The sequence below is a fragment of the Lutzomyia longipalpis genome, chromosome 1 (assembly GCF_024334085.1).
Source record: "Lutzomyia longipalpis isolate SR_M1_2022 chromosome 1, ASM2433408v1".
Classification (NCBI taxonomy): domain Eukaryota; kingdom Metazoa; phylum Arthropoda; class Insecta; order Diptera; family Psychodidae; genus Lutzomyia; species Lutzomyia longipalpis.
This window is the reverse complement of record NC_074707.1, coordinates 274,204-295,179: the sequence shown is the minus strand read 5'-3', so window position 1 is coordinate 295,179 and position 20,976 is coordinate 274,204. Positions and strand designations below refer to the sequence as shown.

At 35.8% G+C, this 20,976-nt stretch overlaps 2 protein-coding genes across 3 annotated transcripts in view; one reads left to right on the top strand and one right to left on the bottom strand.

Annotated features, from left to right (window-relative positions):
* The first annotated feature begins 114 nt into the window (after positions 1–114).
* Positions 115–20,976, top strand: part of LOC129797033 (uncharacterized) — a 73,759-nt gene continuing 52,897 nt past the window's right edge. Inside the window, exons 1-3 of one of the 2 annotated variants that reach the window (XM_055839276.1) lie at positions 115–490; positions 551–709; positions 2,625–2,778. In XM_055839276.1, coding sequence (XP_055695251.1) covers positions 255–490; positions 551–709; positions 2,625–2,778 — 549 coding nt within the window. In that variant the 5' untranslated portion in view covers positions 115–254. The remainder of the gene's footprint in view (positions 491–550; positions 710–2,624; positions 2,779–20,976) is intronic. The other variant, XM_055839283.1, reaches the window with a different exon arrangement.
* Positions 10,967–12,461, bottom strand: LOC129797128 (endocuticle structural glycoprotein SgAbd-8-like). The gene is made up of 3 exons (XM_055839451.1): positions 12,073–12,461; positions 11,629–12,002; positions 10,967–11,557 (listed from the first exon to the last, which is right to left on the bottom strand). The coding sequence occupies exons 1-3, from the start codon at positions 12,079–12,081 to the stop codon at positions 11,170–11,172; spliced, it is 771 nt and encodes a 256-aa protein (XP_055695426.1). The 5' UTR covers positions 12,082–12,461; the 3' UTR covers positions 10,967–11,169.

Sequence of the window (20,976 nt, the reverse complement as noted above, 5' to 3'; positions counted from 1 at the left end):
AATGTGCTAAAAAAGACTCCAAAAACGTGTCACCAAAAAAAAAAGGCAAAAATAATTGGGAAGAACTTTCCCAGAAAATCGATATAAATGAGAAACTTTCTCGGTACTTACGTGCTATGAGATTTGCCAAATTATTTCCTTGAGACTGATAAATCCCCAGGAGGTGAATTTGTGAAAAAAAAGACAATCACGGTTAATTGAAAAATTCGGTTGTGAAAAAAGACTCATTTTAAAAAATAACTAAAATAAAAAAAATGGAGCGAATGTGGCGGAAAGTGAATCAAGGATTGTCCGGACGTGGAGCATGTGGGAAGCAAACTCATCATCAATCCACGGAGACGGTGAGTTCTGCGGGATTTGGGGAAGCGCAGAATGTTGTGGCTGTAGCTGGTCGAGCTCCCCTTAGTACGGAAGCAGCCAGAGAGCCCCTTCCGGCTTCATCTGACAAACGCAAACGTCGCCGGAGGAAGAGTCGTCCACGTCGAGGAGGGTAAGAGAACTCACTATCCATTTGAATGCGGCAAAAAGAATAAACTTTATTTTATTGCAGAAGATCATCCGAGAGGAATGCCCCACCGACCGCACCACCGCTCCCCCCACCCCCACCTGGGGCGGATGCTTCCCTGAAACAACGTGCTGTTGCCAAGCTCAAAATGTTTAATTTCCATTTGAACTGGGATCTCCATATGACGCAATGCAAACCATGCGGGTGAGTTATGTTGAGAATGATAATTTCTGAATTAACTCCCACGCTTCTGAAATATATTCCCTATTGAATTTCTGTGAAATGCTGAATGGATTCATCTCGTTCCAAAAATTCATCCCATTCATACCTCTGAGTTAGGACATATTTCTCCTAAAACATATATTCATTTTACGCATAATTTGTTTAAAAAATTCTGTTTTTAATTGCGTTTTAATGCTCCAACTCGTTAGGTGAGTTTCAAATGAAAAGCAATTTATCAAAATCAATCGATTACACAAATATACTCGATGGACAGTGTCCGTCATTTACAAATTTATCTTTTACCATCTCTTATGTTACAGAGAGTGTGTTGGTAATGTTGTTAATTATTAGCTGACGAATTCAATGCATTATATTAATTACAATCCTTTTATCAATTTGCTCCCAATTTTTGCATAAAAAATATTTACCAAGCTCCCCCTACAAAGCAGATAAATTAATTTTTATTGTCCTAATAAAGTGATTTTCCAACATACAGCAACAATACTTCCAGAGCTTTCAGCTCCGTTCCGTTGTTTATAATTTCCTTCTCTCTTCAGCCACTGAAGAAGAACTCGAACGGAGCCGAAAGCTCTGGAAAATGTGAGTTATTCTGGGTGAGAATCTTAATTTTTAACCGACGAAAAACCCGGAAGTTTTGCCGTTTCTTGCCATAAATAAACGAAAGAATTAAATTTTTTCCTACATTTTTTTTGTACAATAAAGAATGAAAATTTAAATAAATTTTCTTGAGCGCGTGGAGCAATAAAAGGGATCAACTCAACACAGAAAATGTGTGTTGATGTAGTATTATTTTGTCAATTTGTAAATGGTCAATATTGTTCTCGTGGGACGACAATTTCGATATGGATGCTTTCACAGCAAGAAATGAAAAGTGACTTGCTTGGCGCCAGTTATGCTCCCATCCACAATTTCGGGGGGAGACAACCAAGTACGACGCGGCGATGTTATAAAAGAGGGGCTTACACATGAGTCACAGTCTGTTAGATATTTTCGATATGTTTTTGCGTGTATGTTGTATGCTGTAGAAGGATGAGGCAGCAAAGAGATAAGAAGAAACTAAATATATACATATGTATTATGTTGCGAATGCGAAGTTTTTTTTTCTGTGTGAAAAATCAATTTCTTAATCTTTTCACCTCGCCCTAAATTTTTCGTGACACAATTAAATGCTTCACTTTGTGTGGCTGGAAGTGATATTTCACAAAATGCTTCACAGAGAATTCTCAAAAAGGGTGGATTTCCTGAATGTGCGGCGTCCGGGTGAGAAATGTGTCGCGCATATCACGGAAAATCATTTTGAATGGGGGCTTGTGTGAAATATTTGAGGTGAAAATTCAACAAGTTATTTATAGCATGTGGCATTTAGGCGGATCCTTTGTGAATTAAATGTATAAAAAAACATCTTCAAAGGACATTTCTCTCGTTCTTTTCACGCATTCTTTTATTCCCTCAATTCAATGGTCATTCTTTGATGAATGAAAATCTCACTGAGACAGCAATTCAACAATATAACTACATATCAAAAATAGATATGTACATTATTATGTACAATGGAGCATTTATTATTCAATTTTTTCTTTAAATTTTCATTGGTACTTGTTCTGCAAGGCAAAAGATGTGAAAAGTGATGAAGAAAGCACATATGAAAAGCTCCACAATGAGTTCTGAATAAAATTGAGAATATTTTTTTTCTTTAAATTCGATCACGAAAAGTTTTGGTAGCACGTACGGAATTGCATAAATTTCTTCTTTTTTTTCTTAGTTTTCTTGTTTCACTTGATGTTTTTTTTCTGACTGAGATCGTGAAAGAAGAATTTCGATGCATATAAACATGAGGATTGAAAGGAATATTCTTTTCTATTTGTGAATATTTCAGGCCTCGCTCCGCTGGGAATATCCTGACGCGACGTCTCTGTCGCAATCGACGACGTGATGACAACGAACTCTACCGTTCCAATAGTTTCAAGTTTGAGAGATTCGACCGGAAAGAAAGCCAAGAAGTGGGTGGATCTGAGACACTGCCAAAACAGGTGCGTTTAAGGTTTTATTAAATTTCATAATTTATCAATCAATTATAAATTGACTTTACTCCCTTATGGTGAGAATATGAATTTTCCCACGGGGTACAGCTATGCATTTCTACACTGTTGGTCCGATCGCGATGTAATTTGGTACAGAGGCTCCTTATATCAGGAGATTGTCACCAACGATATTCATTTCGCTTCTTGAGTCCCCTTTCGTAGCGCCCCCATATTAAAATCATGTTTTTTGACTACTTTTTGAATTTGGCGCCCAAAATGAAGTTGTAGCACAACTACAAACGTACATTTCACGCACACACTCAAAAAAAAACACACCTACACAAAATGCCAGAGTGAGAGGACAGTATTTTTCCTCATGTCATCTCGTGTTTGATAAGCTTTCCGGGAGCTTTTTATAGATATGCTTCTTTCATGTTTTACATGTTTCATTCATATGTTACACTAAAAAAAAACAACATTTTTTGTAGTTGTGCGGAAAAATTTTTAAAAATTAATTTTTCCGGAAAAAACTCATTTTTGTGGCGCCAAAAGTTGGCGGGTGGCTCTGGGGGCCCCAAAGTACGTTCAGTAAAAATTTGGTTGCACAACTCGCCGGATTTTTTTGTGGAATTTGCACGACTTTTTTTGGCGCGAATTTTGAGCGTTTTGCACCGGCGGCGATGCCAATCGACGCGGCGTCGCTTCCTGGTTACAAAAAACCTCAATTTCGCTGGGAAATTTGGTCGAAAACGCGAGAAAATTGCGAAAAACTGAATGTGTGAGGGAGACGAGTAGTGGTGAATTGCATCCGTCTCATTTTCTCTTCAACAAAATGTACCAAAAAGGGCGTCGAATTCAAAAAGTAGTCAAAAAAGCATGAATTGTATATGGGGGCTATGTGAAGGGGGGCTCTGGGGGGAAAATGAATATCGTTGGTGACAATCTCCTGATATAAGGAGCCTCTGTACCAAATTTCATCGCGATCGGACCAACGGTGTAGAAATGCATAGCTGAACAGACACGAAATTATAGACTGACCTTTCTTTATTTAAAAGATAATAATTGGAATCCTTTAATAATTTTTCTTTCATTGCAATATGTTAAGAGGTAAATTAATAAAATTGCCTCAAATGACTAAAGTTTCAATCCATTTGTTCCTTGATATTAATTATCTCAATTGTTGGTGACATTTCACCAATTTAATTCTCGTTGTGTTGATTGCATTAACTTATTTGGAGCTTTGTACCTACTATATTATTACACAAAGTATATATTGAAAGTTTTAGTTTGAGAATTAGTATGATTTGATTGTACATGGGCAAACTTTGTGACGCAGTCAATTTATATTAGATTTCCTGCGAGTTCATTTTGGGGTATTACACACAAATATTCTGAATTGTACAAGAAACTTGTGCGTGCTCTCTTGGGGGAATGAGAATGGAAAAAATCTCTGCAACTTTTCTATAGAATCTCATCTCTTGTGCAAAGTTTTTGGGATCGAGTTGAAGGGTCGAGGTGAATTTTCATGCGAAATAGGAAAGAAAAGGGATGAGATAAAGTGTATAGTAAAATAAAAAAAAAACAGTGCAAGGGTGAGATTTGGGGAAAATATTGAAGATTCCCCCGAAGAACATATGCATTTTTTGTTCTTTTTTTATAACCCTTTAGAGGACCTTGGCACGACGACTCACAGCAGTTTCTCTTTTAAACCAAAACAGCTTATATAGAAGAAATATATTCTCATGTGTACAATTCAATTGAAATAAAATAAAAGTTAGGATTTCAAATTTAATAAATTATTCATTTTATATGGATACGAAAATGTACATAATGTATAAAAATATATGCAAAAGACATAAAGGTAGAACAGAGAATTTGGAATTTCAAATTATCTTGAAATTTTAATTCTTTCACAATTTCGTTGCTCTTCAATTTTTCCGCAAGAGTAAATCCTTCTTTCTCTCTCTCTCTATAAGCAAATAATATGTATGTGGGGAGAAAATGAAGTTAATATTCCTAATATCGCAATATTGCTTTATGTGAGTTCTTTTCAAAAATTCTACCACGTCTTGGAGATGACATAAAGGCGCAAGAATTGTACCTCAGACTCCATCACTTACAATAATAATATAGCCCCATCCTCCCCATCCATTTCTTGGGCTCTTCTTTTTTTTTGCGTGAAACTTAATATTTATGATGCATCACCGTCAAATGGAGCGCGTTCAAAGTGGAGGCGAGGCTAATTCATCTTTATTAATCCTGGCGGGTGTTGTCTGACAAACGACCTATTGCCACGTTCAATATTTGTTAGTTGAGCTGACATCCTTGTACTTTCCCTGTGAGAAGGAGGCGGATGTGTATTTATGGATTCTCAGGATGATGTGTGTGATACGCGCCAAAGGAAGGGAGGAGTGCATAAATCCAACATAGTTGAGTGTTATAGAATGGGACAGTGATGGGGATTCTATTCTTATTAAGGGTTTTATTTTTAACAATTTTTTTATAGACACTTTCCACGCATATCGCGTTCAACTACCATTCATAATATGCTCATTATGGATTTTTTCCGCATAGTATAGAGCACTCTTCAACAACCCCCATACTCCATCAATTCCAAAGCGAATATATATGTAGATATTTCGGGGTGATTTGGGTGAAGGGAAAGAGAAATATGTTGTGGCCAATTAATATCACATTTGGGAGCGTTTACTCAAGAAATACTTCCCAATAATTCCTTCTTTCCGCCCTCCCCCGAAACAATCAACTTCCCAATATATCAGTTTGGGTGAGTATGGTGGCAGATTTCAATACATTTTCCCATCAAGTTTGAAAGTTAATTTTCAGACGCACAAATTGATGCCTCCCGTGTAACAGCATGTTACATGAAATTGAATTTAAATGTGGCACAAAATTCATTAAATTGCTGTTTAATTTACATTTCTCGCCTCGGGAAAATTCCATATCTCACTCCTCCAAAAATTTTTGTTCAATAATAAAATCATCTCTATATTATTATATGATGGTATTCCATGCTATATGTTTTAAATTTAATTTAGACTTTGTTTTCTTTGTATCCATCTTCTGACTCTCTGAAAACGGTTCAAAGATGGATCAATTGAATTTTCGTCTTCAACTAAACATTAGGGCGCGAAAGTTTGTCATTTTTGCGTTATATTTAGTTGAAATTTCGATGACTTCCATTCAAAAACGCTTCTCGAACTGAAAGTTTTTTTAAAACTTATTTAGAAAGTTAACCAACATGCAGTCTTATTTATTTTTAAATTATGTACCAAACTGTGCCAAGTTATTTGCATAAAACGCATAAAAAAGCTCTTGGCTACAGAAATTCTAAACTAAATCTTTCTTGTGTTGTGAAATATTTCATGGAAGAATCTCAAAAATTTCTTCTATAGGAGACACAGCATTATTTGACTTGGGAATTTGCGGTGATATAAAAATGTCACCCTTCTGAAGTTCTTTATCCTCAAAGTGAATTCAGGTCTTTCAAATTCAAATTAGATTCCTCTTCCGGTCACTCGAGTCACTTTCACATCCACCACTCACTTGAGATTTTCTTCTTTCTACTTTTTATCAATAATTTTTTTTGGAGGTCTGATCCACAACGAAGAATTTACGAGGAGTGTCTTACATTTTTTTCTTATGCATGATTATTCAATTGGAAAGCTATGGTATGATGGGAGTTACTAAACGATTTTTTCTAGCTATATTTTCCAAAGCTTTTTCTTCTCGAAGGAAAGTGAGAAGAAAGAGGATTTTTATGCATAACAAAGAATTTAAATTCGTTTTTCCACCTCTGTGAGACGAGTTACTTTGGCTGGGTGAATTGCTTTTGAGATGACGAGTGAAGCAGAATATTTCAATCTTTTCGTGTCCACCAAAAACATCTGAGCCAATTGTGAGTGTGACTTTAATCACAAAACTGGAGAGCTTTCGTTCATTTTAACTTCCCCGAATGATTTTGCAAAGAGGAGGAAGAAAGTTGAGAATGAAAAAGCGTCGCGTGAGTAATTCTAATCAATTTACCAAATGTAACCAATTTCAAAGTTTTTCCTTTATCCCCTACTGGTGGTGATGAATTTATTTTCCTCCCTTTGGATCTCATCCCACGAAATCATCTAATTCTTCTCACTTGTGCTCTCGAAGGGAAATAAATACAAACAACTTGGTTAGAATTATGAAGTGTATTAAGGTAATCCTTTTTTCGTTGATTTATAGACATAAAGGAGTTTTCAAATGAAAAAGTTTTTCACCCACAAAAAAGAATTGTTTTGTTGAAAAATCATTTTATTTCTGTCTCTGTGATACTTTTCTGTATAGGTATATGTGGTTAACTATGAAGTTATCATTTGTGGTTAAAAGTCCAGTCAAAATGAATTTCAAAGGTTGCACAGAAAGACACAATTTAGGCGGACAATTTAGTTATGTGGTTTACCTTTACAAATTGAATGTACCTACATATAGTACATACCTACGTATATGTATTATTTCATTAAGACAAAGAAGAGTCATTGAGGTAGAACACGTGTATCTCCTTGGAGCTTTTCGGTGTGAAAGAGGATTGAAGTGATGTTGTGAAGTGTCATTTGAATTGAGGACGGTGAATGGTGTGTGAATCATTTCAATTATAAATCCCTTGTTGGAAATGCTATATATATGTTTGTATGTATATAGTTTGAGAGAATGAATGCGCGTTTGTACGGAGAATGGGACGATTTGAGCTTTTCTCGATGGCTTTCTCAACAATCTTAACGTGTTAAACAATCAACGATGTCTGTCCTTTTCATTTCCGAGAGGGGATAAACTTTCCCCCCTTAAGAATTGCTAGACTGATGGGGCTTTTTTCACAATGTTCTGTTTCTATGGATTTGGCCCTTATTTTAATTACTTATCCTGTCATCATTCGTCAAGCAGCGGGAAGGAGGGTGGGTTTGCTAAATCATCTTTTGTGAGATGCTTAGCATTGATATGATTCGCTCATCGAATGGCAGAGAGAGAGGGATTTAATAAAATGGAAAATCTTCCAATTTCAAATACTTTTTATTCATAAATAAATTCTTTTGCCAATAATTCTGACTTGGGGATCTTATACGACAATCCCTTATTGATTTGTGATTTTATATATCTTCTTACATGCAAGGGACGGAAATGTGGTATTTATGAGATTTGGTGGCGGATGATGAAGATTTCATACTTTGCGCGCTTGCACACACACGGGGGAGGATAGTTTCCCCCTTTTTTTTTCTCTCTTCACATGTATTATTCCCCCAATTATATTCGATTTCGCATTTAGTGCAAACATTTGGCCTTCCTTCTCTGCATTTATTCACCCACGAAAATAAAAGTTACGGTAAAAGTGGGTAAAAAAAGAAAAGAAAGTACCTCAGCTTTAAGAACCCCTCAATGTGCGAGTGAGTTGTTTTGTACATAAAGAAAAGAAGAATCATAAAGAGAAAAATTTGAATTTCTTATCACCTTTGTACAGTTTAGAAGGTGCAAAACATTTTCTCCTTCCATCGTCTTGTGAGGATTAAGTATTTTTTGTATCTATACATAATATAGTATGAAGGTATGCTGTGTTGGCCCCATTTTTTTCTTTGTTGAAATGTTCTTTCAGTGCAATTCAAGTGGGAATAAACTGCTTTTGTCATTTGCTGAGAAATTAAGTGATTTCGTGGGGGTGTGTTTACAAGAAGTAAATAAGATGTGTTGCGCTTGATTCACACATTTTCTCTGGGATTCACGCGGTGGAGAACGTAAATTTTATGAGTTTTATTTGGCTATATCCTTATGAGAGGAGCTAAAGAAAAGAAAAAAAAAACTGCAAAACCACCCCGCATGTGCGCGCAATGTTGGATGATTAACTTGATCTCCCTTCCTCTTAAAGACGTGCACCAAGGGAATTTTGGGTAAATACGGGAGATTGTGAGATTCATTACACCTGGCGCTCTCATGAAATACACCTCATTTTGTATTTTGCATGAGTTTAGAAATAATAAGGAAAAAAAAGAGGATCTGAGAAATATATTTCCACGGGATTTTCATTTCCTCAGCTTCAGGAAGGATTATTTTTCAAAATAGTTGGAAGGATGTGTGAAAAACATCCAATTTTCTCTGTTGCTTCTATGGTGAAGAAGCATACCGACAATGAGTCTAATTTTGAACTAGAGAATTTTGTTAAGTATTAGCAAACTTTTAAGTTTTAGTAATTTAAAGACATTTATGTAGTATGCTTCAAAACCATGGCAAAAAATAATCAAATTTTATTTTTTTTAAATGTAAATACTAACTTTAATTTGGTCCAAAGTCTCCCAGTCATACAGTATACAAAGACAGTGTTAATTGAACGGAAATGAATCCCCATTTCTCATTCTGGTAGACGTGGACTTACCTGAAAAATCGAGAGTCATTTGAGGTGGATAAGGAAAGGAAGGAGCTTATCTGGTAAATATTTACTTTAGCCACTCATTGAGTTTGAAATTTGCGAAATAATATTGTGTGTGAAAGTCGCCTAAACCTTATTAAATGGGTGGGTTCTTCTTCTTTCTACAATATTGACACAATAACTCCAATTGAGGGCTGTCAACACATTTGCATTAAACACCAATAGACGAAATAGGGCCAATATTGAGGCATAAATTCCTTTGTGTCTCCTTACCAACACTGGGTGTAGTGGGTGGTGACTATGTGGGTGAAGACAGAAACCAAAGTTAGGCGGTAGTCTGGGAGAAGGGAGGCACAAAAAAATATTGCACAGAGGTTGGTATGAAGGATTTGAGTACCCCCTTCAATAGCAGCGGGTGGTTGCCTTATTTTTTTTCTTTCTTTTGCTCTTTCCGTAGTCAGCGGGATAAAAAGCGACGTAATAAAATGGAAAGAGAATGAAAATCTCTTCCGTGGTGAAAAGAAATAATCTGAGCAATATTGAATCCTTTTTCCACTCCCTCAGCTCCTTCATATATGATGGTAACCTACCAAAAAAAAATCACAGCAAAATTGTGACTGGTATTAGATATGCATAAAGCCATGAATTGCATTTTGTGCTGAAGAAGAATTTCAATGAATATATTCGAGGGTTAAGAAATGTCCCCTGAAAAGCAATTCAAATGATTAATATTTGTGTCTGGAATCGTTTAATTATTCCCCTTTTTAAGGGGATATTTCTTTGGTATTTTTTTGTTAAACCAAATAGCATTTAAGGAGTGAGTTGGATGGGATTTTTTCTTTTAAATTCAGACAACGTACGCAAATCCTTTCTTTCATTTTCTTTCACTATGTATAATTTTCTGCCCTGCATTTCCAATTTTACTCATCTCCTCTAAAGGAATTTTAAATTGCATTATACAGTTTGGGATTTTTTTTTCTACAGCAGAGGCTTTTGGTACATTGAAACAAAAAGGGCAAAAATAAACTCATTCCACTTATTTTACTATGCTTTTCTTTAATTTTCAAACGAAATGTCTATGAGATTCATGATAAGAATATTTAAGTATTGAATGACTGGTAGGCAGGCAGGTACCTTAGAATAGTATAGAAATCATAAGAAAGTGAAGAAAAAAAAGAGTAGAAAGTTTTGCTTTTAATTCAATTTACGATCGTCCGTGTTGTCGTTACTTCTTTGTCCGTAATTACTGACCGCGCATGGAAAATAAATTTTATTTGTAAATGAAGAATCAGAAGAATCAAGAATTAATTTCATGACATGCAAATGTTGGGTTCTTTTTCTTTCTAAGTCGAACATAAAAACGGGGTTGATTTACATATAATGTAATTCTATTTAGGGACTACTATTTTACTCAAGGGCGTGATAAATTATAGAGAACTGTTAAACACCAGGTATTACCACTTTTTAATACAAATTACTAATCACAAAGACAAATCTTTTACATAGCAAATAATTGTTAGATGAGTAGCCTTATGAAATGTTTCATTTTAATAAGCACAGAAGGTTTTTTGCTCATAAGATCTTATCGAAATCATCAAGTGTGGAGTATGTTTGAGATGGAAATGCAATGCTATCTTTCTTTTGGGATGGTGCACATCAGTGAAAAGAACAAACAATAAACAACCTTGTACTCTATTAGAAAATTTTTACTTAATGTTCTACACTTTCAGACAAAATCATGGCGATTCCACCATTTCCCTTTTCATTGCGATGGTGTGAAAAAAATATTAAATATATTTTTTTAAATAGTATAAAATTTATTTCCTTAGACAAGGTCTATAGATGAGAATCGAAAATATTCTAGAATTATTTTGTTTTTAAATTACATAATTTACAGGAGTTTCTTTTGTTGCATTTATCGTCTCTCTATATTCTTCCACTTGAGGAGTATTATAGTTGAATGAGGTGCATTTTGGGGGTCCCTACCTAGCATCACTCTAGTAATGGTATCCCGTTTGGGGATTGAAGGATTGACGAGCAGACTGGACAGATGGTGGGAGGTATTGCTGCTGTGTACCGGAGGCCTGGGGGAATCCTTGATGTTGATTTGGTCGGTAGGCACCAGAATCGTAGCTCTGTTGTGGTGATCTAGCTGCAGAGATGGCAAGAGATTTTTGGATGGCCTCTGGGATTGGTGGTGGGGTGGGCAAATGATCTCCAACAGGTTGGAATCCATTGGAATCAGCACGGTAGCTGACAGAGTAGGTTTTGCCGTCATCACCTGTGTAGGAATAGGATCCAGATACAACCTGCTCGGATTGTTCAGTTCCCAAATTGTTGACATGTCCCTGCTCCTGATGCATTATTCCATTTCCGGTGGCGTAGCTATAAATCAAGAAGGATTTTTTTTTTTTGAAAAGTTCTAAAACATTTGATATTCAATTCAATTTACTTACTCGAATTCGTATTGTCCATCACCGGCATTGACGTTGTTGTTGTACCGCAAGATGGGAATCTGTGGACCAGCATTGTACTGTTGGGGCTGATACTGTCCGTGGTTATTGAATTGAGCCTGAGGTTGAGCACGGAATTGGGGTTGGGATGCAGCAGCACCAGCAAATGCACTTGGGCCACCAAAACCAGCACCACCGAAGCCAGCTGAATGGCGGAAGTTGGTACCACCTGGTGGCAAGTACTGATTAGATGGTCGTGGTCCCTGAAGGAAAGCAGGTGATCCACCGGCCGAGAGAGCATTACTCGGTGGGGGGATGTAACTATTTCCCAGGTGGGCAGCCGATGTGGCGGCAATCACAGATGCGATCACAATGAACTGCAACGCAAAATGTGCACGAAATTACTTTCGAACCACAACAACACAAATCACACGAGGGAAATCTTACCAATTTCATCTCGATAGGAAAATATTCTCAAAAACACTCGTACAAGATACACTTCACTGAGCGAAGGTGCACAAGAGACTGATGCTAGTGTCTGAGCCTCCACCTGATTATATAGCGATCTCACAACCCGGAGATGCCATCTGAGAATTCTCCTACTGGCTGGATGATGGAGAGATATGTGTAAGAAGAAAAAAAAAAGTGATCGCCATGGAGAGGAGAGGAGATCCCTCCAACACCACACTTGCACGCGCGCTCAATATGAAATTGTGGCAACAACACTTTTGCTCTTCATCAGACTTCCATATACATGTTTAACTATTATTATGTTTGATCTGAGAGATGGGAAAAAATTGCCCGTATAGATCAGCTCTAGGTCATATAGAGATTTTGTGTGTAAGCATCGTCACCTCTCACTTCATCTTATAACCATCTCATTGGGACTAAGTTTAGATGATGTTTACTTAATGCTAATTATGATGAACTCAAATTTCACGCCACTTTGTCTGATTGTCCTGAAGAATTGTCTCAACATCAAGTTTAAAAATTTTTTTTGTGGACTCTAAAAATCATAAAATGTTATATAAATATACTTATTATATAACAACGTTGCAATTGAGAAAAATCTACCCTTCTGCAAATTTCTCTTTTATATCTATATGTATACATAATTTGTCCATTCTATGGTGGATGATTAATTAATGAGAAGCATGAGAAGAAAATATATGAGTAGAAATATCTTCTGAAAACTTTTTAAGCTATACATGTCTTTGAGATTAATTTATAACTTGAAGCTTTTGAGTACTACATGTCTTGGAAAATATTAAAATATTCTCCTACACAAGGTGACAAATTAATATAGCGCAAAAAATGCAGAACATTAAAGAGTAGAACCTTTGAATTATAACAAATAAATCTTTATTATTTAAGTCAAACCGTATATGGGTTCATGTAACATAGATGAGAATTTTTAATACAAAAAAAATACATTTATATTATTCGGAAGATCCTGGTGTAGACAATTAGTTAGTTTAGCTTTTTTTTGTCATAAAAAGCATCAGTCACGATTCTCGGCAACACATACAAATGTTAAGTAAATTGACTTACACGAAGATTCCCATTAATAATTCTAAAATATGATCATTTATTTTTGTTTTATTTCCGCTAATAAGCATAGGTAGAAGTTTAGAAGAGGCAATAATGTGGTATTATGTTCAATGCGTCGATGTATTTGAATTGAAAATTAAAAATAATCTTGCGGCGTTAGAGGTAATTGAAGTGTGGAGCAAATGTTAATTGTTGGCTTCTTTATGTTTCTTTAGTCTCTCTGTCTCTATATACTTATCGCACCAGACAATTTCAATCAATTACATTTCCTGCCTTCAGAAAATGGTTGTGATCATCCGTGTGTGCGGAGAATTTGGGGGGCTCATTAGGTGGAATTCGCCAGCACCGCATGCTAATGATGAACATCTTTTACGGCGGAGGACACATTGTTAATTTGCAGAGATGGTGTGAGGTGGCCCAGCAGAGTAAAATTTTAAAGCTCTCAACATGGAGTCATAGATAGGGTCAGGTGGAATATGTGCATGTGTGTGGATTTGTCGATTGATTGGTGGTAAAGTGTTGTATGGTGCAGAAATTGCGAAATTTGAGCGAAAACTTTAATTGAATTGTTTGAAAGGAATGCACACAATTTTATCCTCCACTTCGCATTCCTCTCAATTTGTGCTTCAAAATTCATGGGAATAAATTACTTTTACCTCATAGGGATTTTTTATAAATATTTAGAAATATTGGAATGAGGAGGAAATTAAATTTAGGACAATTTTAAAAATTTTCCATATGGTCTTGGTGAAATGAATTTTAAATGTGACGCTCTTGGTGAATAATGGTTTATTAAAAATTTCCATGTAATATGCAGTGAGCATCAGATGGTGTAAAGTGAGGGGGAGAGGGGTTGACTATTTATGATTGGACTGTGCTGGGTTGTGTGAAATTTTGGGTGGACATAAACAGGCAAAGGAGTGCCGGACAATGGATGGGTGGTATAATAGAAAATTTGCTGCATATACGGTAAATCGTCAGATATGCAAATTTCCTTCTTCCCCACAGTGGCTTTCCCACAATATCCTTATGTTGGTTTTAATTTAAAATTTAAGATTACCACCGGATTGCATATTTCATGCAGAGCTTTCTTGAGAAATAAATTTTACCATATATTCAGCACAGAATATAATTAAAAGTGAGAAGCTCTAATATATACCTCGGATGTGACTAAACTCAGGTCACGGAGAAATACAGACTTTTCCCACTGACATGTACAAAGGTGTTTTTCTACCACCTTGTGACGGATTTTCATCTATTATCATGCCACAGGGATATTTTTCAACTCTTTCTCTCTAGTGAACCTGTAGGGATTTCACTGAGCTCCTTGTTGAGCTCCATGAGACAGATAAAACTTTTATATTTTAATACTATGAAAGTGCCTCCGAAAATAATTGCAAATATTTCACCATTAAACACTATGTGAGAACATATTGTCTTGGGGAAGAGTGAAAGAAATCAAGAGAAGGGTGATGCTAAAAAAAATGTGAAATTTCGTACTACCTGATGTATTACTAAAGCACTCTGATTTTGCTGGATGATTTAATTTGAGAGCTTTTGCGATATAAAGGCTAGTTCCATGAGGTCTCTTTTTCTTCACCTCGCACAGCATTATTGCAACAACGTGGTCAATGGTGCAATTTTTATAGACACCACATATTACTGCGATGGTGGGTGAGGTGGAGGAAGAAAAACAAACAGTGAAGGTTTATGTAATTGGCCAGCAATGAGTGATATTTATCAAATTATTGTTTGTTTGCTTCAACAATACAATACACATGAAGAGTCCAAAATCAATGACAAATTTCAAGCCCATTACCATAATAATTGCAGAGCTTAGCGCATGAAAAATTTAACATATATTCCCCCTCATATCGCGATGAGATTTTTCCGAGTTTTCAACAATAAGATTATCTTGCCATTTACGAGACAATAAAGAAGCTAATTGTGGATTCTCATGTTGAAAGATCTCATTGATTTTTGCTGCACTAATGAGTGATTTACATTGGAAGTAATGTATTATTTTAGTTCTTTGATAGGGTTGTGTTAATCAATGGAATTTAGCTTTAAATTGAAAAAAAAAGACTTCATACCTCTCAGTCATTTATGTAATACGAAGAGTTTATAATTTTAAAATAAATTATTTAAAATAAATAAACAAAAATTTATCAATCTAAGTATATAAATAAAAAGTGGTTCTCTAGAGTGAATTATTGTTTACTAGTAAACCCTAGCCCCCAATCACGTGTGAGCAAACTCCATTTTAAGCTATAAAAGGGGGCGTATATTAGTAGGGGGGATGAATAATACGGTACCCCGAAAAATTCTAAAAATAAAAAAATCCCGTTATCTGACCCTTCAGCAGTAGAAAATGGGAAAAAATCAATTTTTCTGTGGGGGCGCTACAAAGGGGGGTTGGGGTGGAATCCCATATAGCGCTTGCAACTCGTATTGACCCCCTCTACCCCCATACCAAATTTCATCAAAATCGGCCCAGCCGTTTAGGAGGAGTTCATGTGCCACAGACAAACAAACATTTCAGCTTTATATATTAAGATTTAATAGCCAAAAGGTCGGTTTCTCTTCTTTTTTTGCATCCCTTTTTCGGCATCATACCACCGTGGGGTGAAAAGAGTGCATTTATGATTGAGAGATAATAATTAAAAGAGGGAGGATATCACCCACAATTGCTTGCCACCCCTTTGTGATTCACCACATAATGTACATATATAGATCAAACAACCCCATGCCAACAAAGTTATTAATAAGAACGTCATAGAATTGATACATCAATAAATTATTTCACGTCACAAGATTTTCAGCGTTCTCCATCACGCACTTGTTCGTGTACTTTTTCAATTCAAAGCCATCCACAGATTCCACAACCCTCGAAGTTATCTCACACCCCATGACGGAATCCTCATCACCTCCCCCGGTGTGCCAAACAACGTTTATTTATTGCACACAAGACACTTGAGTGGTGGACTACAAAACGGATACCTTTGCGAGATTTCCTCTCACTTTTGGATGACGTCTTGGCTTCACAATTTGAGGGTGTTTCATCCCCCATATATTTGTCATTTCTTGCACCATATATCCCATTTTTGGGAGTTGGGGCGAGACGAAATCATTTTATTGTGTAGCTTGTGATTTTCTATGTTGAACCACACTCCGTTGCAATGAATCATCATTTGAGATTGTTTTCTTTTGAGGAAAACAACATCCATGCGTTCATTGCCATGCAATCTTCTTGTATTTGAGAATCAAGAGGAGGGAGTCCTTTGGCAATTACATCACATCCTGATTGCCAAAATGTTTCGAATTGGTATAGAGTTAATCTTGGAAAATTAATCAGTTAGAGACTTGAAGAAATTCAAACACTTTTGGGGTGCTTTTTTTTTCTTCCTTGGGCTTTTAGGAAAGACATTCTTTCTCAAAGAGCTACAAGTAGAAGATTTTTTTCTTAATTTTCTGGGACACTCAATAAATTTTCAAAGTTTACTGAATTTATTATTTGAAGGAAAAATTCTAATTTACAATAATATTCTTTGCCAAATACAAACTTTTATGTTTCGTTTGCAGTGTGAATGGCCTTCGGTGTGCTTTCGTGCGAAAATTCACCGGATGAATGATGGTGTATTCGGGGAGAAGAGTTGTCCAGGGCAAATGTTCGCTACGGGGCGCCTGAATTCGGGAAATTTTTCCGTGGCAAGAGGGTGTGTGCTGGCGGGGATGAAGGGTGGTGAATTTTCCAACAGAAGGAAAACTCCATGACACTGTCATCGATCGAAATTCCAGTTCTCTCTTCTTCTCTTTTGGGATGAAAATTTTCCCTCTCGCAGCAGCAGCGCATGCTTTTGCCGAACACCATGAAGTCTCATTGGTGGAAAATGTCGTAATGCTTTCCTCTCGGTGGAAATATTTTTCCATTACAGTCAATAGGGGTAATATGGGAAATGAGTTTGCATACTAATAATTATTTTTTCTAAGAAAATTAGTTATTTTATAAAGTATTAATACCATCTAGAACTTTTGAAAAGCTCAGAAACAAGGAAGTTTCTTAGGAGCTTGCTTATAAAAGCTTCAGAGAAAATAATCTTTATATTCTCTTTTATTTACTGTTCCATCCTACCCCTATTTACGGTAAATACTTTCATGGGGGTTGCTGAGAGACACAGAGAATTGAGTGAGAGTTAGTGAATGGGGAGAATTTCCTTGAGTATTTTGTGGTGTGTGACATCATTGTCTATCTGCAGTGTTTCTATAACCTTTCGCGTAGGTGGACATATGAGAAAAAAAGAAGTGAATTTTCCTCCCAAAAAGGAAGTGTTTTCCTCTTTTCTCTTTCTCTGTGTTTTCCGAACTGACAAGAGCTTTGTCGTACATTCGTGTGAGAATTCTTGTTGGCAAAGTAAAGAAACAACGTCTCAACATTTTGGCCCTTTTTGAACAATACTTTCCACTGACAAATAAGATATTTTCATGAAAAGTATGTACAAATTTTAATAAAAAACAGTGATTTGTTACGTAATGTAAATTAGAAAGAACGTCAATCATTGTCAAACACGACGTTTTCTCGAATTTTAGCACGAGAATTTCATTTTATCGTGCATTCGAGTTGGTTATTACAAAATAAAAAGAAAAAGAGAGTAATCTGCAGAGAACTTTTTTGGTATAGAACTTTCTAAAAATATTGTGCAATTCCGAATGATTTTCCATTGTCATTCATCTAGATAAAAAAAAGAGGTAAGTGTTTTCATGTTGACACGAAGTGAAGTAAAATTGAAAATGAACTAGGGTTTTTTTTTTATTTTTATCTTTCTCTCTTCACCCCCAAAATGTACTCCTCTCTCCGACTGACTTTTCCCATGACGACGACTGGTGATGACTCACTCGAAAATGTGAAGTTGACCTACAAAACGCGCCTCGTAACAGGCATACACCGTGTTGTTGAGAATATGGGGAAAAGGTAAAAAAAGGACGGTTACCACTTTTAATGGTGGTGTCACGAATGTGCAACGAAATTTTCCACGTTGCCCTGCATTTTCACGTGGCGACGGATGAGTCAGGTGTATTAATATTTCGTGCATTTTGCACTTGGATCACGGCACAATATTGCTTACATGACAACTACTACATGGGAAAAATACTTTTGGTTTTCCGCACTATATGCAATGCATTGCAATTGCAACAAGAAAAAAAAAGAAGATATAAAACCACAATATAGCCACAGAGAGAGTGGGTTAGAATGGTTAGAATAAGGGTAGAATTACAAGCGAATGTAGAAATGATGAAAAGGTGAAATACTAACAGCCGGAATTTGTAGTACCTACCATATATTTGTTTGGCTTGCGCAATTTTGCGAAAATGACTCATCCACGCTATTGTTGGAATTTTTGCTCCCCCCTTTTGCTCCACCACCGAAGCCCCAAAAGGGGGTGAGGGTAATTTGTGTTATGAGAAAGAGCTGGTGAATATTTTTTTTATATGGATTCACGAGGTACTTTGACGTCATTACCGGCATCTCTTTCTCTTTTGGTTGAGCCTATGAATAGATTTTTGTTCGATATAGGGAATATTTTAAAGGAAAAAACCTTTCGTGCATGAAAACACCAATCTCTTTGCTATTTTTTTTATGAGCAAAAATTCAAGGCGGATGAGGGTTACGAAAGAACATCCTTTTTGTGAAGTTTAGGTACAACGCACATATACCTACTCTTGCCACGTTAGGAATTTGTATTGCATAGAGGGGGTGGTGTAGAATCTGAGAGAGAAAGTTGGTGTAGTATATTGCTGGGGAGATGAATTTTGGGACTGGGATTACGTATTCGTGAAATAATAATGAATCTCATTTGGCGTGCTTGGGAGGAAATATCATTTTGGTGGTCTTCTACTGCATAAAACATAAATTTATTGGAGAGACAATACATGACACAGAAATGGGGGTTCACTTGTAGATAAAATGTTCTGTATACGTACAGTGCCTTACAGGAAATTTTGAAGCAACTGCCTTGTAAGAGAATGCAGGAAAATTTTAATAAATATATTTTTTTAAATTGATAACGCTGAAAATTAAGCTCAAAACACATGATGAGATAAAATGGCAATTATATGTCTTAATATATTAAAAAAAGAAAAATTCTAATACAGTGCGCTTCAATATTTTCTGTACGGGCCTGTGTAATTGACAATAAAGAAAGTCAAATTGAAGGACATGGTCTAACCAACCAATCTGCAAATTGATTTGTCCTAAAGAATTCTTTATGATTCTTCCTCTATTTCTGGCTCGATCACGTAAAATACTCAAGTGCCAATAAAATGTGTATGATTTACACCTGATAAACTGATGAATGTCATTCCCAAAGCACTCATACATTGAGATAGTTTATTGGACCTATTGGATCTCATATATAGTACCTATTACCTATCTCCGCGCTCAACATGCAGTAATTTATTAAAAAGAAGAATCTGCAAAAAAAAAGATATTTCTTCCTTCTCCAATATACATATCTATTTTGTGTGCTATATAGAAAAGTTTTTGGGGGTGGATTTGGAAATTGTTATTGCTATGTACAATAAATTCAATGGAAAACATATGTATTTTGTTTAAAGTGTATTTTTATGTTTTCCTATACATATACAACACAATCTAAATTCCATAGCACAACAAGTAGAATGGTGGTGTATGTCTTATTATTCACCCTCGAAGCGGAAAAACTGCTTGTGTTACACAACCAATATCCGATATAGAGCAATTTTGATGAACAATCCCTTCGAAATATTACCTGAATCGATGAATTATTCAGCGATTCCATTTCTCAATATTACTTTGAGTGTTGAAATCCTCACATTTCCTGTATGTTGTTTCTTGTGGTGTTATATGGTATAAAATTGAACGCCCTGGGTATCTGAATGTTTAATGTTTGGACAAAGATGAGAAACCACATCTAGCATATTAAGAGAAACTCTCAATGTTAACATTAATCCAATATTGCTTCTTCATGCCGTGTTTCCCCTACAATTTGACGGTACGGAAGCAATATGTAATAGTAATTCCTTTTAATAATTGAGAAAACCTTGAAGAAGTCACTTTGATGTAGAAGGTGGAATTCATAATTTGGCGAGACACTGAAGATTTTTAGAGAGTGCTGCTTGTTTCATGCCAAATGAAGCAAAAAAAAAGCTGACTGCTTGAATACTTAAAACAATTTGTTACATCTTTTTTTTCTTCTTATTTTGCTCAGCTTGTGCTCAAAATTTAGATGACCAGCAACATTATTTAGATTATGATGCAATAGCGCCTCAGTGCTCTTTTAGGCAAGATGAAGATGATGCGAAGAATCAATCATTTAATCTCATCATAAACTTTTCTCAACATTAGGACATATCTTCTCTCTACATTTTTATTTAGGTTATTGGAATGATTCCACTCTAGTTGAATGAACTACTATTTCATGTTGGATTTTAGATTTATTATTTAATTTTTAAAAATATGATTATCTATAAAAATTAATTGCGAATATGCTCATACATAACATATCTACCTCAAAATGTTAGCAAAAGTGACCTTAAGGTAACCTGAAACATCAAAGATTATTTGTTCATTTATATCCCGACCATCCAACACACATTCCTTCGTATTATTATATATTTTTAAAATATTATATCCAATTAAAAAGCACAGTGATGCAATCTCATTCAACCAATCGTCTGCCATGCGATTGTATCAATTTAATAATTCTCCTGCACCCACTGAACTGCGGTCGTTTTTTTGTAGAAACTTTTAGCTGTGATTCTTTC